General features: G+C 41.4%; 1 protein-coding gene across 4 annotated transcripts in view; it reads left to right on the top strand.

The window, feature by feature from the left end:
* ARNT2 (aryl hydrocarbon receptor nuclear translocator 2) overlaps positions 1-12,540 on the top strand; it is a 107,104-nt gene extending 94,564 nt beyond the window's left edge. For all 4 annotated transcript variants that reach the window (XM_054077550.1, XM_054077548.1, XM_054077549.1 and 1 more), the window contains 4 exons: positions 912-1,050; positions 3,149-3,314; positions 5,962-6,098; positions 8,089-12,540. In XM_054077550.1, coding sequence (XP_053933525.1) covers positions 912-1,050; positions 3,149-3,314; positions 5,962-6,098; positions 8,089-8,187 — 541 coding nt within the window. In that variant the 3' untranslated portion in view covers positions 8,188-12,540. The remainder of the gene's footprint in view (positions 1-911; positions 1,051-3,148; positions 3,315-5,961; positions 6,099-8,088) is intronic.
* Positions 12,541-13,090: the final 550 nt, after the last annotated feature.

Raw genomic sequence — 13,090 nt, 5'->3', positions numbered from 1 at the left:
TTCAATTGATGCACAAAAGCATTTTTATATGTTGTGCCTTCAGTTATACGTGACATGCAAAATAACAGACAGGTGTTTCTATATATAAAAATATATAAAAGCACATTCTCAATGTGTGGTTCTATAGATTCAGTTATTCGAGACTTCCTTGAAAATAAAATGGCAAAGTGGAACATTTCTTCATAAAATTTTCCTTCCAGTGAGGAATTCTGGGAAATGTATCCGTAATGAATTTCAGTAATTAGGAAAGAGCTAAAATATAAACAAGTTCCTTTGAAAATACTTTAAAAAAAAATAAAATCCAAAGCTCTTATGTTAGTTTAAGTTTGTGTCTTGAGCGTTCTTTTCTTAAGATATAACTGCATGTTCTTTTTGCATCACTTGGTGAAAATTGGAATTAAAAGCTGAAATTTCTAATACATAACACACACTTCTTCATTTCCCAGACAGGAAACAAATAAAGAAGTACTTACAAGTATCATCTTTTTGCACGTCTTCATTTAGGATGGCATTTGAGCAAATGCTTAAGTACTGTCGACTTTAAGCACAGATTTAAAATTAAGTGCCTGCCTGAGTGCTCTCTGCAAGCAGGTTTTTTTTTGTTAATGCATTAAATGCTAAACTAGTACGGAGCTGAGTGTTTACGCACCGTGTGTTAGGCTGATTTTATTCTTGCAAGCCCTTTATAAGAGCTTTTAGAAGTGTAATTCAGAATAATTTGCTCTGTCTGTTGGAACTGACATTTTAGAATGCAAGTACGTCTCATAGTTTTGTGATGGTTTTAAGTTATTTTTCATTAAGGTGGATTGAACAGTTAATTTTAATGTGATTATCAAGATTTACGCATCTGGCGTAGTATTTGTACCTTGAGAATATATCATACAGATTGGGTACTGCTTCTTTTCCTCTAGTTCGTCTGTGGTACATGTGCCTGGTGTGAACGACATCCAGTCGTCTTCGTCAACGGGCCAGAATCTGACACAGATCTCTCGCCAGCTAAATCAGAGTCAGGTTGCCTGGACAGGAAATCGCCCACCGTTTCCAGGACAGGTATCGATTACAGGTCTTTTATTTTCATGGCCGTAAGATTTGCAATCTCTGTGCGTCTTACAAAAGAATTAGTAAACCCCATTTATAACATAATTAAATGTACTTTGTCACTATCATTTGTGGTTGGAGAGAAATTGGTTCCCCCACTTCTATTCCTTGGCACCTTATAATGACTTGAGATAGCTGCCCTATGTGCAACTGCGTTTAGTTCGTAATAGTGTTCATTACGGCAGTTGTGACACTGACATAAATCCCATTGGAAGGTCTTGGTTCTGCACTTCTTTTTATATATGCACTGAATTAAATTAAAGCAGACAGCTGCTAGGCATTAGTACTGAGCTTGTGCATTAAATCTTTCTTTGCCTTGCACCCAGCGATGTTCTCCACAGTTAGCAAAGTTATTAGAAAAGGGCATATACAAATCCAGGCATGAATTCAGAGCAGAGGCTACAGAGCCCGTTGCCCCTCTGATAGTGCAGCCAACTGCAGCCCGCGCTATGTCATCTGCTGGAGGAAAGGACATGTCCCTCCAGGAGATTACTGCACTCTCGACAACGTTAGCCCAGAAATTACCTTTTGCTCTGTGTAACAAAAAACTCTGTTAAAGACTGTTAAATAATCATGTTTGATTTATCATTAATGCTATTCTTAATCACTGTTGACTTTCCATCGTACACTAGGCTAGAATAGCATGTCGAGGAGGGCACTGAATATTTCCATGTTAACCACGGTTATGCTGCCCAGCCCTCTTTGTGCCATGGTTATTCTGTCACACCTGTTTAATGAAATCCAGCTACAGCGTTGACTTCTTTTTTTTTTAATGATACGGAGGATGCAAAAAAATGACTAAAAAAAGTTACTCATCTCTCATACTGTCCAATTCTGTCCAAGTCAACAAAGTTTGTATGTGACTGTAGGGAAATTGGAATTAATTCATCCATCATAAATAAAGTAAAGTAGAGTTAAGCCTTGCAGATGTGACATGTCGTGCTCTCACTTTCATTGTGGAAACCTTTAGAAATGTATGATTTCTTAGTTTGGCACCAAGCTGAAAACTTAATAGTATCTTAACCATTTTATATGCCTGTTGGGATCTCTTTTCCTCCCCCCTCTCCCTTTCATTTGTCCAGGAGAAGAGCTTCACTTGAGTGCATTGATTGCCAATAACAGTGCACATCATTAAAAATATCCAGAGATGTAATTTACTTTAATTTCTATTTGTAGAACTGGTTAGGCACTGAGTTTTTCTTGGAACTGCTGGATGTGTTCATGATGGGGAACTGGTTTATAAGCAGATTCTGTCTGTAGCATTGTGAATTATTATTATTTTTTATACATTGGATGAGACACTTCATGTCTCTTAGTCTCAGTGTACGTGTTGTACATGTCTCTAAGCAGTCTGCAGTGTTTAATCATTTGTGTAACATGCTTGGAGATTCTATGATGAAACCATTATGTAGATGATAGTGACAGCAAGATGGTTTTTAATACCCTTGAACTCAGCTGCCCAGTTAAAGTCAGACTGTTTCTTCTCTCCTCCTGGGGCTGGTGATTCACACTTCCTCACAAGCCTTTTAGAAGGCAAAATAATTCTGCTGCCCGTACTTCTTAGGCAGAAGGAGAAAGCAGCTCATTAGCTTTGAAACTTCTTTGGCCATTTTCCCCGCAAGCGCTGGAGACTCTGGTCATCTGAGAACTGCATATAGCCTACAAGGCATTCAGATAACCGTGATTTTACAGTGGCACTGCAAAATCAAAATACCTGGCAAATAAAGGTGAATTCTTTATACCTGTTCAGTTTGAGATTAATCCTTGTAGTAGAGGTGAGGGAAATCATGTTTTTCCAATTAGCTCTGGTATTGAATACATGCAAGTTAATCAGCAGGAGAGCTGTAAGTGTTGGTTTATAGGTTGTTGTGTTCCTTTTGCAGCAATAAGTTGGCTTTGACAGAAATGAAATGCGGCCGAGACAGGAATAACGTGCCTGTTCACATCTGCGAGTTTATTTAGTCTCTACATTACATTGTTTAAAAGCGAGTCTGCTGTACTGTTTCTTAACAATAAAACTCATTCCTTTCTTTTACTCCTTCTTCCTCAGCAAATTCCATCTCAGTCTGGCAAAGCTCAGTCATCTCCCTTTGGGATTGGAACAAGTCACACCTACCCAGCTGATCCGTCGTCATACAGCCCCCTTTCCAGCCCAGCCACCTCTTCCCCGAGTGGGAATGCCTACTCTAGTTTAGCAAACCGAAGCGCAGGGTTCGGTAAGTTCTAAATGACGTGACATGCACATAAAAATGAAATGCATATAAAAATGAAACCTTCCAGCGTTAACTTAATTAGAACTCCTCCAGCGTGTTGATTTGGTGGGTTGGTTGGGAAGCGCAGGGGATGAAAGGCTTTTGCTTTCTCCCATTGAGCAGAGTGGACTGAGGTGACCTGTTTCCTCCGTGCTGCATCTCCTCCACACCCAACATGCTTCAGAATATTGTGGTGGTTTATGGTATGAGGGCTTTCTTTTTTTTTTTTCAGTAAATGGTGCCATGAAAGATTCAAAAGTTGCTTACATCATTAGCACACATCCTCCCAAATTGTGGCTGGCAGGTTCAGTTTCTTTTCACTTCTCAAGAGAACACTTCAATGGCACAAATTTACATTCTTTTCATTTTTCCACTTCCCTGACTGCATGCTGCTGTCCTCTTGCCCTGAGATGGCTTATTGGAATTTCGCTGGAAACAGGATTTTTTTGCACCCACACTGCTACTAACCTAATCAGAGTAGGTGCCATGTTTTGAAATGGTTTTCTTTTCCTAATTCATGCTAATTTAGTGGCTTTCGGTCTCTGACCCACCGCGTGACCCTTCAATAAGTTTTCTGCACTCCACCAGCAGAAGAATATTCAAAAGTAAAAATGCTATCAATCTGTCAGTGATATACACAAGTGGAGTCCATGGAAAATCTTGCTGGCTGAGGACAATGTGCAGTTCCAAAAAGCATAGGTAGCAGCATGCTGATTTGTGTCATTTTTTCTCTTATCTATTGAGGATAAAATTGATGCAGATCTGTTGCAGATCAGCCATACAGAGCGCAGACCCGTTGCTTAGAAGAAGTGCATTGCAATGGAGCCCTTCCCACTGAGCTTATTCGTGCCTCCACTTCCATTTCCACCAGGCTTTGTACATTTGTTTAAAAGACAGCCTTGCATTTCAGGCCTAAGCTACTTGGCAAGAACCCTTTAACCTAATGAGAAACATTTCCTGACCTACATCAGTTTGGATACTATTAATAACGCAGCCTTCACAGAGATGAATGTTTTGAACCTCCGGCTGGCAGTAACCCGTTTTGCTGAAAAGAAGCATTATTTGCCTCACTGAGTTAATGTCAATATATTGTTCCAAGGAAAAACAAAACAAAAAAAAAAAACCAAACCAAACTTGCAGCTTTCTTTTAAAGGGCAACTCAGATGAATTTTGTTTTGCCCTATAAAATGGCTTCAGGGTTTCTGAGTCAGCTGAATTATTGATTATGGTAATGTCAGTAAGGGAGGAGCTGTGATGAGCTACTTCAGATGTGACAGAAATACGTCACTACAGCCTGTTTAATTTCCTGTAAAACGTTTGTTTTATCTGTTTTGTGGGGTTTAGCTGTTAGCCAAAAGGATTGGATCGAGCGCGTGTTTCTGTACGCTCTAAAGCCATGACTATGAGTAGTGACTGATGTGATTGAGTCTGGTTATCGGAGACCTGACATAGCACACGTGTTTGGCGCAGGGATTTGACAGCCTCGGTAGAGGGTGCTGGGGAGTGGGGAGAACCAGATGGACACATCTTGGTTCTCTGCGGTGAAGGGAAAGTAGGCACAAATAGTGTGAGTAGTTATATAGGAAAAAAGGGAAAAAAAGAAAGAAGGAGGAGACAATAATTGGAGGAAAAGCATCAGTCTGGTGACGGGGTTTCTGAAGTGCTGGTTCTTAGAAGGAGAGATTGTAAATAATTGAAGGAAAATCAAAAAAAAAAGTTTTACACTTGTGGCCAGTCTGTAGAAATACGGGTAAAATAAATCCAGCTTAAGTGACTGCTCACGAGAAGTGTATGTGTAACAGGTAACCTAATTAGCGTGTGTGGCATCATGTTTTTTTCTGGTAGACTATTTAGAAGAAATCCATCTCCCTGAAATTATCATTTGAAGCATATTTACCATAAAATCTTGCTGTTTACATTGTCTCTGTGAAATTTAAATGGCTTCAGACTTTTAAGAAACCATCACCATACAAACAGGATAATAATTTGCTATAAACTGCATGTTAAAGAAATCATTTTGCAGCTGTAAAATTGGACAGTCCAGCAAACAACACTCTGCATTTGATACATCAATGACTGCATTGAGTACAGCAAGGTGGTTGCCTGTAACCTTTTGTTTTTACAAAAAAAATCAGATGTTTTTACATCTGCCTATAAAATCTGAAAGCGCGCCTCTTAGATGAGCAGGTAACTGTGCACCCACTGCTCTGCGAGGATGAGTCTTTCAAAGAGAAGGAGCATCGAGGCGATGCATTTTTGTTTTTAAGTGAAATGGCAAATATTCCTTATTAGTGATTGAAGTGTGGTGGAGAATGCTTGAAAATTATCTTCCAGTGCCTGGCTTGCAGTCTCACCGTGTGTTTTACTGGGGGCAATTCACCTGTCCTGTCTGTGCAGCCACAGCGATGACCTTTGCTGTGGGTTGGCCCCCACCCTGCAGTCAGGGCTGAAACTCCCCTTGGCTTCCACCCCGCAGGGCTGAGTGTCACTCACAGTCTTTTTTTTCTAAGGCTCATTGGCGAAGATGGAGATGGATGTGTGAAGCCTCAAAAGCAGGCAGGCTTTTTGAAGGAGCTGCTCTCTGACTTGTGCCCTTTTCGTCCCCATCCAGCTGAAGGTGGCCAGAGCAGCAGCCAGTTCCAGGGGAGACCTTCTGAAGTCTGGTCCCAGTGGCAGAGCCAACATCACAACCAGCAAAGCAGCGACCAGCATTCGCACCCGCAGCCCAGTCAGACCGAGGTGTTCCAGGTGAGGAGAGTTGAGCGATCCCAAAGTCCTGGCAGTTTCTCACTGCTCAGTTAAAAGAATTGTGGTCCTCAGTGGTCACGGTGGTAGAAGGGCTTAAAGCAATTACTTCTTGCTGTGTGCTGCCGTGAGTTTGCACTGCTCTTAGGAGGCATTAGCTACAACTGAGATAGTTTAGTTTTCTCCTGAAGAACAGTGTCTTTGTTGATGTGAAGCGCTGTTTTCCCTTCTTTTTGCCCCCCTATACTTAGGGCTTATGTGTTTTGCAGGGAAGTCATGAAATAGTTGCAAAAAGACTGTCTGTCCTATGCTGGTGCTGGCCTCTAAAATCCCTGTCAAGTCCAATTAGACACTGGCGTAATTTTCTTTGATAGCTCAAGCAGGAAGCCAGTCTGATACTGCATAGAAGATAGTGGCCAGTAACTTTTTAAGGTTAAACCCATTCAGGTATCAGATAACTGGTAAACAATCCTCTTTAACTACCTAATTTTGTAATATAAAGTATTATTTGGGCCTTCACTATAGATAACTTAAATTTGTAAGTTAACTAATACGGTCTCTGTCCTTGTATAACCTGTTTTGAGATTAGATCAAGAAGACAGTTTGCAACAAAACAGTGGAGATAAACGCAGAAAAGACAGTTTAAGCCCCATGCAAAGTTTAGAAGTGAGGCAGCTCATTATCTTTTAGAAGGTAAATTTACCTGTAAGCCCAGGCCCATGCTCAGTTGCTTGCTCCATTCTGGTGGGGCTGATGGCAGTGCGGTCGGATGGCCTGAAGCCAGCCCTGGACAAATGGCGAGAGGCAAACCCAAAGAGAGGAGCTACCCTGCTGGGTCCGCACCAGAAGAGACCGTGACTCAGAGGCCCCAGCAGCAGAAATGCCTTCAGAGGTGGAAATTTAAACAGGCAGTGGCAGCTGCAGCTTCCCTTTGGCCACGGAGGAATGTGGGAAAACATAAAATAAGTGCAAGTTTTGGTCAGAAAATGAAGGCTGACCCTGGCAGCTGAGAGACTGCCAGTTATGCTCACAGCCTCTTTCACCACCATCCACAGGGATGCTACAGAGACCTCAGATGAGTTTTAATCTTTATTTTGGGGTAACTTCTCAGTATGCAGCGGCTCTCAGTAGTTATTCCTTCACAGAGCAGGTCCTGTGAGCCTTCTTATTTGCTCTTTAGGTTTTGCTTTATTGTAAGGATAATGAGCCATCCCTGGCAAAACTTGGCTTTGCAGTAAGAGCTTATTATTGTAAGAACTGACAGGAAAAGCAAACATAAACTCTGGTTTTCTCAGCAAGGGGTATCTTTCCCCTGTGGCTTCAGTCTCCAGCTGAGAGGAAAGGTTGAGTGTTTTTTGAAGCCTCCTGCAGGGACCTCACTTGGCTCAAGACACGTGGGAGCAATTATCATGAAATCCCGTTTCTTCTGAGAAGTTCCTGCTATTTCCTCTGCCTTTGTACATGCATGAAGGCTGCCGGGGCACCTTGTTAGCTGGGGTGGATGCACTGTCTAAAATGTTCCTTAGAGGATGAAGAACAGTAATACATTCAGTCACAGAGTGCTGGTGAGACCCTCTCCAAACCCGTCCTCATACAGCAGGAGCTCCTTTCTGTAGGGTGTGGGAGTTTGTCAGATGTTGAATACTTCCCATATATTAAAATCGGAGAGGTTGCTTCTCTCCATACATAGCCACACATTCCAAGGGGAGTTGTTTCAGCCTGGGAGGAGTATGGGGCAGCTCAAATGTGCTTTATTCAGAGGAGCAATCAAAAACTATTGCCCTGGTGAAGACCCACCTTCCATTCAGAAACACTCCTGCACAAGTAGCACACGAACCTTAGCCCCTGCCCCTGCTCGGGTCCAGTTTTCACCGTGTTTATTGAACCTTTGGCCTTTTCTGGTTTTACACTGAAAAGATGAACAGGAAACAGTTTGTGTCTGGATAACGTGTTAGCAAGTGACACCTCACTTTGATTTTTCCTTATCATGCAGGATATGCTGCCAATGCCGGGGGATCCGACGCAGGGTACTGGCAATTACAACATTGAAGATTTTGCTGACCTGGGCATGTTTCCACCATTTTCTGAGTAGCTTGCGAAGCAGAAATAGAAGTTCTTCTCTGAGGCCATTTAAGTGTAATTTTGGCTCTGCTTTTTCTGTGTTGCATTTCTGTAGAAGCTACTAAACGAGAAGACTCATTTCTCATGTTTCAGATAGTGGTGTAGGGCTCGCTCTCTCCTCGTTGGGCCGACAGAGGAGTTCCAGCACTTGTTAGTGTTCATTGACAGCTCCATTTTTTTTTGTTAAATTTTATGATCATCTACCTCAGAGATGAAAAACTTCGCCTGATTTAAAAAGAAAAAAATCTCTGAGTCTTAAATATTTTAATGTGAATGATACCTAATATTTCCTTTGAATGGTAATTTTTAAATAGATAACGAAGTAACAAAGACTAATGGAGAAAAGGTAAGGTAATGTCTTGTTACAGTGCCTACTGCTCAATTTCGATGCCTTGCGTTAAGCTTAAGTTTCTGGAAGCAGACACAATATTCTGTTTTCTTTGATTGTTGTAGTTTTAGGTCACTTTAAATGTGAAATTAAGCAACGTAATGTAGGCCTCTTCTCACCAGAAGATTCAGCTCTGCCTTTTCTAACTTAAACTTGAATGTGTGTACATTTTGGTACTTTATGTATATCTTGTGCTGTATGAAGTGATTTCCTGTACTGATTTCTTTTGCCTTTACAAAGGGTCTGTTTTGGAGCGTACTGAAAAGGTTGACAATATATGTGGAGGATTTAAATACCATGGAAGTCTCCATCACTTCACATAGGTGTTCTTACTTTTAATTCAGGTGGTTCTCTATTCAGAACAAACATTTACTTACATAAGCTATTAGTCTGTTTTTGCACTGAATTGAGGCCTATAACTCTATACATTTCTCAGTGGCTGCTTTAATTTCTATTGTTCTTGCTTTCCCAAAAAGATTGCCTCATAAAAAAATTACTGTAAACACATCAAGATTGCATTTTCTATATTAGCTGCATTTTCTTTCTGTGAAGTACTTTTTTATACTGTGAAACCTCACATTTTAACAGTGCAAGGTGGTGGCCTATTACTAGGAAATCATTCAGCTCATTTGCTGCAAGCAGTAAGATGGTTTTGTAGCGTATAATTTTTTTAGAGTGAGTTGGTAATAGATAACAATGGGACTACTGCCCACTGCGTACACAGTGATAACTTGAATTTTTGCTTGGATTCCCAAGCAATCACTTCTGTTGAACCCTGTTAACCCTATTCTGTTAAATAAGGGACTTTCAGCTAACCAAGTATTTTAAGGACTCTTGACTATTCTGAATGCTATATGCTTTTCTGCAGAGGTGAGTGAGTCATCTTCCTCTTGGATGAGTCACTTACTATATGTCTTCATCGAAAGTGCGGCAGAAGGGGTTTTTTTAATTCAGTATTTCGTATGCATGACAAGTTACAGAGATTAGGCTGTAAGGTCAGCATTTTTATCCAGATCATTTCTTCTGGAATAAGAAGAGAAGGAATCACTCATGAAGGACAGGGAGCCCGGAGGTCCCGCATGTGGAGTGTTCATCACTTTTGAGGTTGGATGGTGGCAGCCAGCCTTTGCAGAGGAGGAGGTGGGCAGCTTCCCTCAGCCTTTGCCTGAGCAGGGACCATTATGGACCTTGAAAGAGAAACCCCAGGACGTAGTCCCCACCCAGAAGATCTCCATGTCTGCAGCGGTTCTTAGAACTCTACAGCGCTAAGACCTGTCTTCTCGTAGCGCCTCTTGAACTCTGAGTGCCTATGATGGTAGTCACCGTGCACACCACCATAAGTCTGTCTTGTCAGGGTATCTTCTAAGCAGGTGGGCCCCATCCTGCTGCCAGCGCTGGCCACATGGGTTTCATGCTGACAAGCAGTGCAGGCAGCGAGCACGACCTGGGGAAGCGGCTTTAACAGTTAACTGTGTGGTGGTGTTCCTATCTGACCGTGCTTTCCTGGCTTGCTCCAGGAGCAGCATGTAGTTTTCAGTATCCAGGAAGAGTCCTTCCTACTGTTTCTCTTGCTAAATCTGGGACCAATCTCTTACCCTATGTGCAAGTGGGGCTAGGGACTTTTTTTTAGGATATTTTTTTATGTCCATAGATGCAGTACTGGAGAGGCCTCAGATCTCCTGGTCTGCACTTGCCTCACCAAAACCATGCTGAGAACACACAAAAAACTTGTATCTCTTCTTTCCCAGAGATCAGGAAAATACCTTCTTAGGTGAGCAAGCCATGCGCTTATGCACTATTCTTTTAAATACATGGATGTATATTCTCTTGGAACCTTCTCCCTTTCTGCTCACACTGCTGCCATAAATGACTGCTCATTGAATTAAACGGGCAAAGAAAGCTCTACTGTCCCAGACTGAAATTCGTTGATGTCTGTAAAAGGCACCTCAGTGTGAGGCTGAGTGAGGTGGTCAGCGCACGTACAGCAGGGCTTTTCTTCTGAAAGAGGCTGATCACGAGGGAGAGAGCAGTAGATGAGCAGTTCGTATCTCTGCACAGAAGACACTTGACATGATAAACGTCAGTTCTTCTTAAATGTTTTTTGAAATGTTGCTCCGTAAAGTGAAAAAAATAATCTTAAAAATGCTGCTCCTCTGTTTTATTTTACCCAACAAGCTGCTTTAAGTATATTTATAATTTACATTTGTTCCTGAATTCGATCTAGAAAGAATTTTTTAAAGTAATTTTCTTTCTCCTGACATCAGCAATGATAACTTCCTCAGTGTGCCAGGGTTTTTATACTACTGTAGGAGGCTTCTTGTGTACAGAATTAGGTTGTGCAGTTAGAAGTGCACTGTTAGCAGAATATAGTACATATCTCTTTTTCGTTGTTTTTTAAATACAGTATTATTTTTTGAAGCCAGTATGCCTAAGGCATCAGAGCATGGACTGCTTCTTCTCTTGCAGACCAATCCTGCCTTTCTGGTTGCAAAATGGGATGGCTACTCTGTTAAGGGGCGGTCCTGATAGTGCCAGGTTTGGGTTTTCCCTGTGAGCTATTATCATTCCCCACTTCTGTTCTGCCGTCCCAAGCCTTTCTTCTTGGCATTTCCATCCTTCCTCCCCTCCCATTCCTGGCCATCCCATCTTTGCAGTGCTTTCCCACGCCCATGTGGGAGACATTCGATTGCCATTCCCGAGCCAGCGAGGAGGGAGTTTCTTGAGCTTAAAGAGGTTGGCAATTCCGTGCTTCTGACCAAGCAAACGAACAAGTTCAGCATTTACTGCCACTGCTGAGCATCCTGTGCTGCCCCACCGTGTGCTGCCGTCGTGTCAGTGGCTTGCTCCTCTGAAACAGCCTCGTCCCAGGTCTTGTGGCCAAAAAAAGCTGTGTAGCGTTAGCTGTGCTGTACCTTTTTGTCATGTGTTTAGTTACTAAAGCAACTTAACTTATCCTATAGCTGAAGTTATAAAGTGCATTTGGAATGCTGTTTTTGTTTCGTGCCATTGGTGTAGCTTTGCTGGCACTTTGGCTGCCTGTTTCCAGAATTTCACAGGTGGTGGATTTCTTGTTTCTTTTGTAGTTTTAAAGCTGGAAATAAAATTGTGATTTCGGATCAAACTGTGTTGCAAACACAGTGTGTCTTGAAATGGAATCTTTTGGGTTTTTAAACTGATGGAGGAATAAACTGCAGATCGTAGTGATCTAGGTGAGTTATTTCAACGAGCAGGCGTGTAGACTGAGAAGATTTTAGATACTAAAATATTTGCGTTCATTATTCAGACAAGCAATCCTGTTTAACCAGAGGGACTCCATCGCATTACTTGCTACAAGTGCTACTGCAGTACCTACGGTGATGCTTTAATCAGATAGTTCCATTTGTAGCTTTGTTGCCTTTTTTTTTCCTTTGGAAGTACAGTGTGAAACTGTAAATACTTCTTGCAGTACTGCCTTTTTAACTCTCAATTACTTTTGGCACAGTGTTAAATAGTGTTGGATTTACCCAATTGCTATGACATATATTTTTATACATAGGTGTACTCTTTTTTCGAGAATAACACAGCCATTTTGTCATTAATGCCTTATCAGTGTCATATTGCTGTTGCTCTTTGTTTGCAAGGTATCGAGTGGACTAATTTCTAGTTCAGATATTTTCACTTTTCCTGGCAGTGCTCAAGTTTGGCTTCAGGTGATTTTTGCCAGAGTCCCATTTTTCACAGTTGTTAGCTGTGAGAGGAGGAGAATGTGAGCTTAGGGTTTGTTTCTGTTAATGGAGCGAAGAAAAGGTGATGGCATCTAATTGTCTTTAAAAGGTCAGTCTTTTCCTGCTCTAAACCAGAGTACATTTCATGGAACCGATGACTGTGGGCACTGATTACTTTGTGTAGATTAATGGTCTTTAAGAAAATAAAAAAAAAGAACAACAAAAAAAAAAAGAACATAAAACAACTCCAAAAATGGGCTTCTGTCATTGTTAGGCACTTGGTTACTTATCTGTTTAAACTCTTCATATTGATGTGAAATTGTGCTGTGGAGAAAGTGTATTTTGTACTTCTGAATGTTCTATATTTATGACTAACAAGTACAGAATCAGTTGTGTGTATGTATAACTAATAACTGCCTTTTTAAATTTCATTAAAATAAAAATGTCATGAGCTGTTGTTAATTCCTGTCCTTCTGTAAATAAATAAGATATGCTCCTGGAAATCGTCAAGTCGGAAATAACCCTGAATGATAAGATTTGTGCCAAAAATTAGAAGATCAGGCATTGATCTTTGTGTTTGAAATCTTCTCCTATGTTGTGTGGTCGTGGATGGGAAGTTCCCCTTTTGTCTGTCTTGTATAAAGGATGCCCGGGGGGAGCAGGAGAGGAGGGGTAGTGTGAGATCTAACCTTTTAAAAGAGGTTCCAGAAATACATTGATTAACAGCCCAGTTCTGCTGACAACGCGGAGGTGTGTGAATCGGTATCTGTATTGTAGAGGGC

The sequence above is a fragment of the Cuculus canorus genome, chromosome 12 (genome assembly GCF_017976375.1).
Source record: "Cuculus canorus isolate bCucCan1 chromosome 12, bCucCan1.pri, whole genome shotgun sequence".
Lineage (NCBI taxonomy): Eukaryota > Metazoa > Chordata > Aves > Cuculiformes > Cuculidae > Cuculus > Cuculus canorus.
The sequence above is the reverse complement of the archived record's forward strand: the minus strand, read 5'-3'. Positions and strand labels throughout refer to the sequence as shown.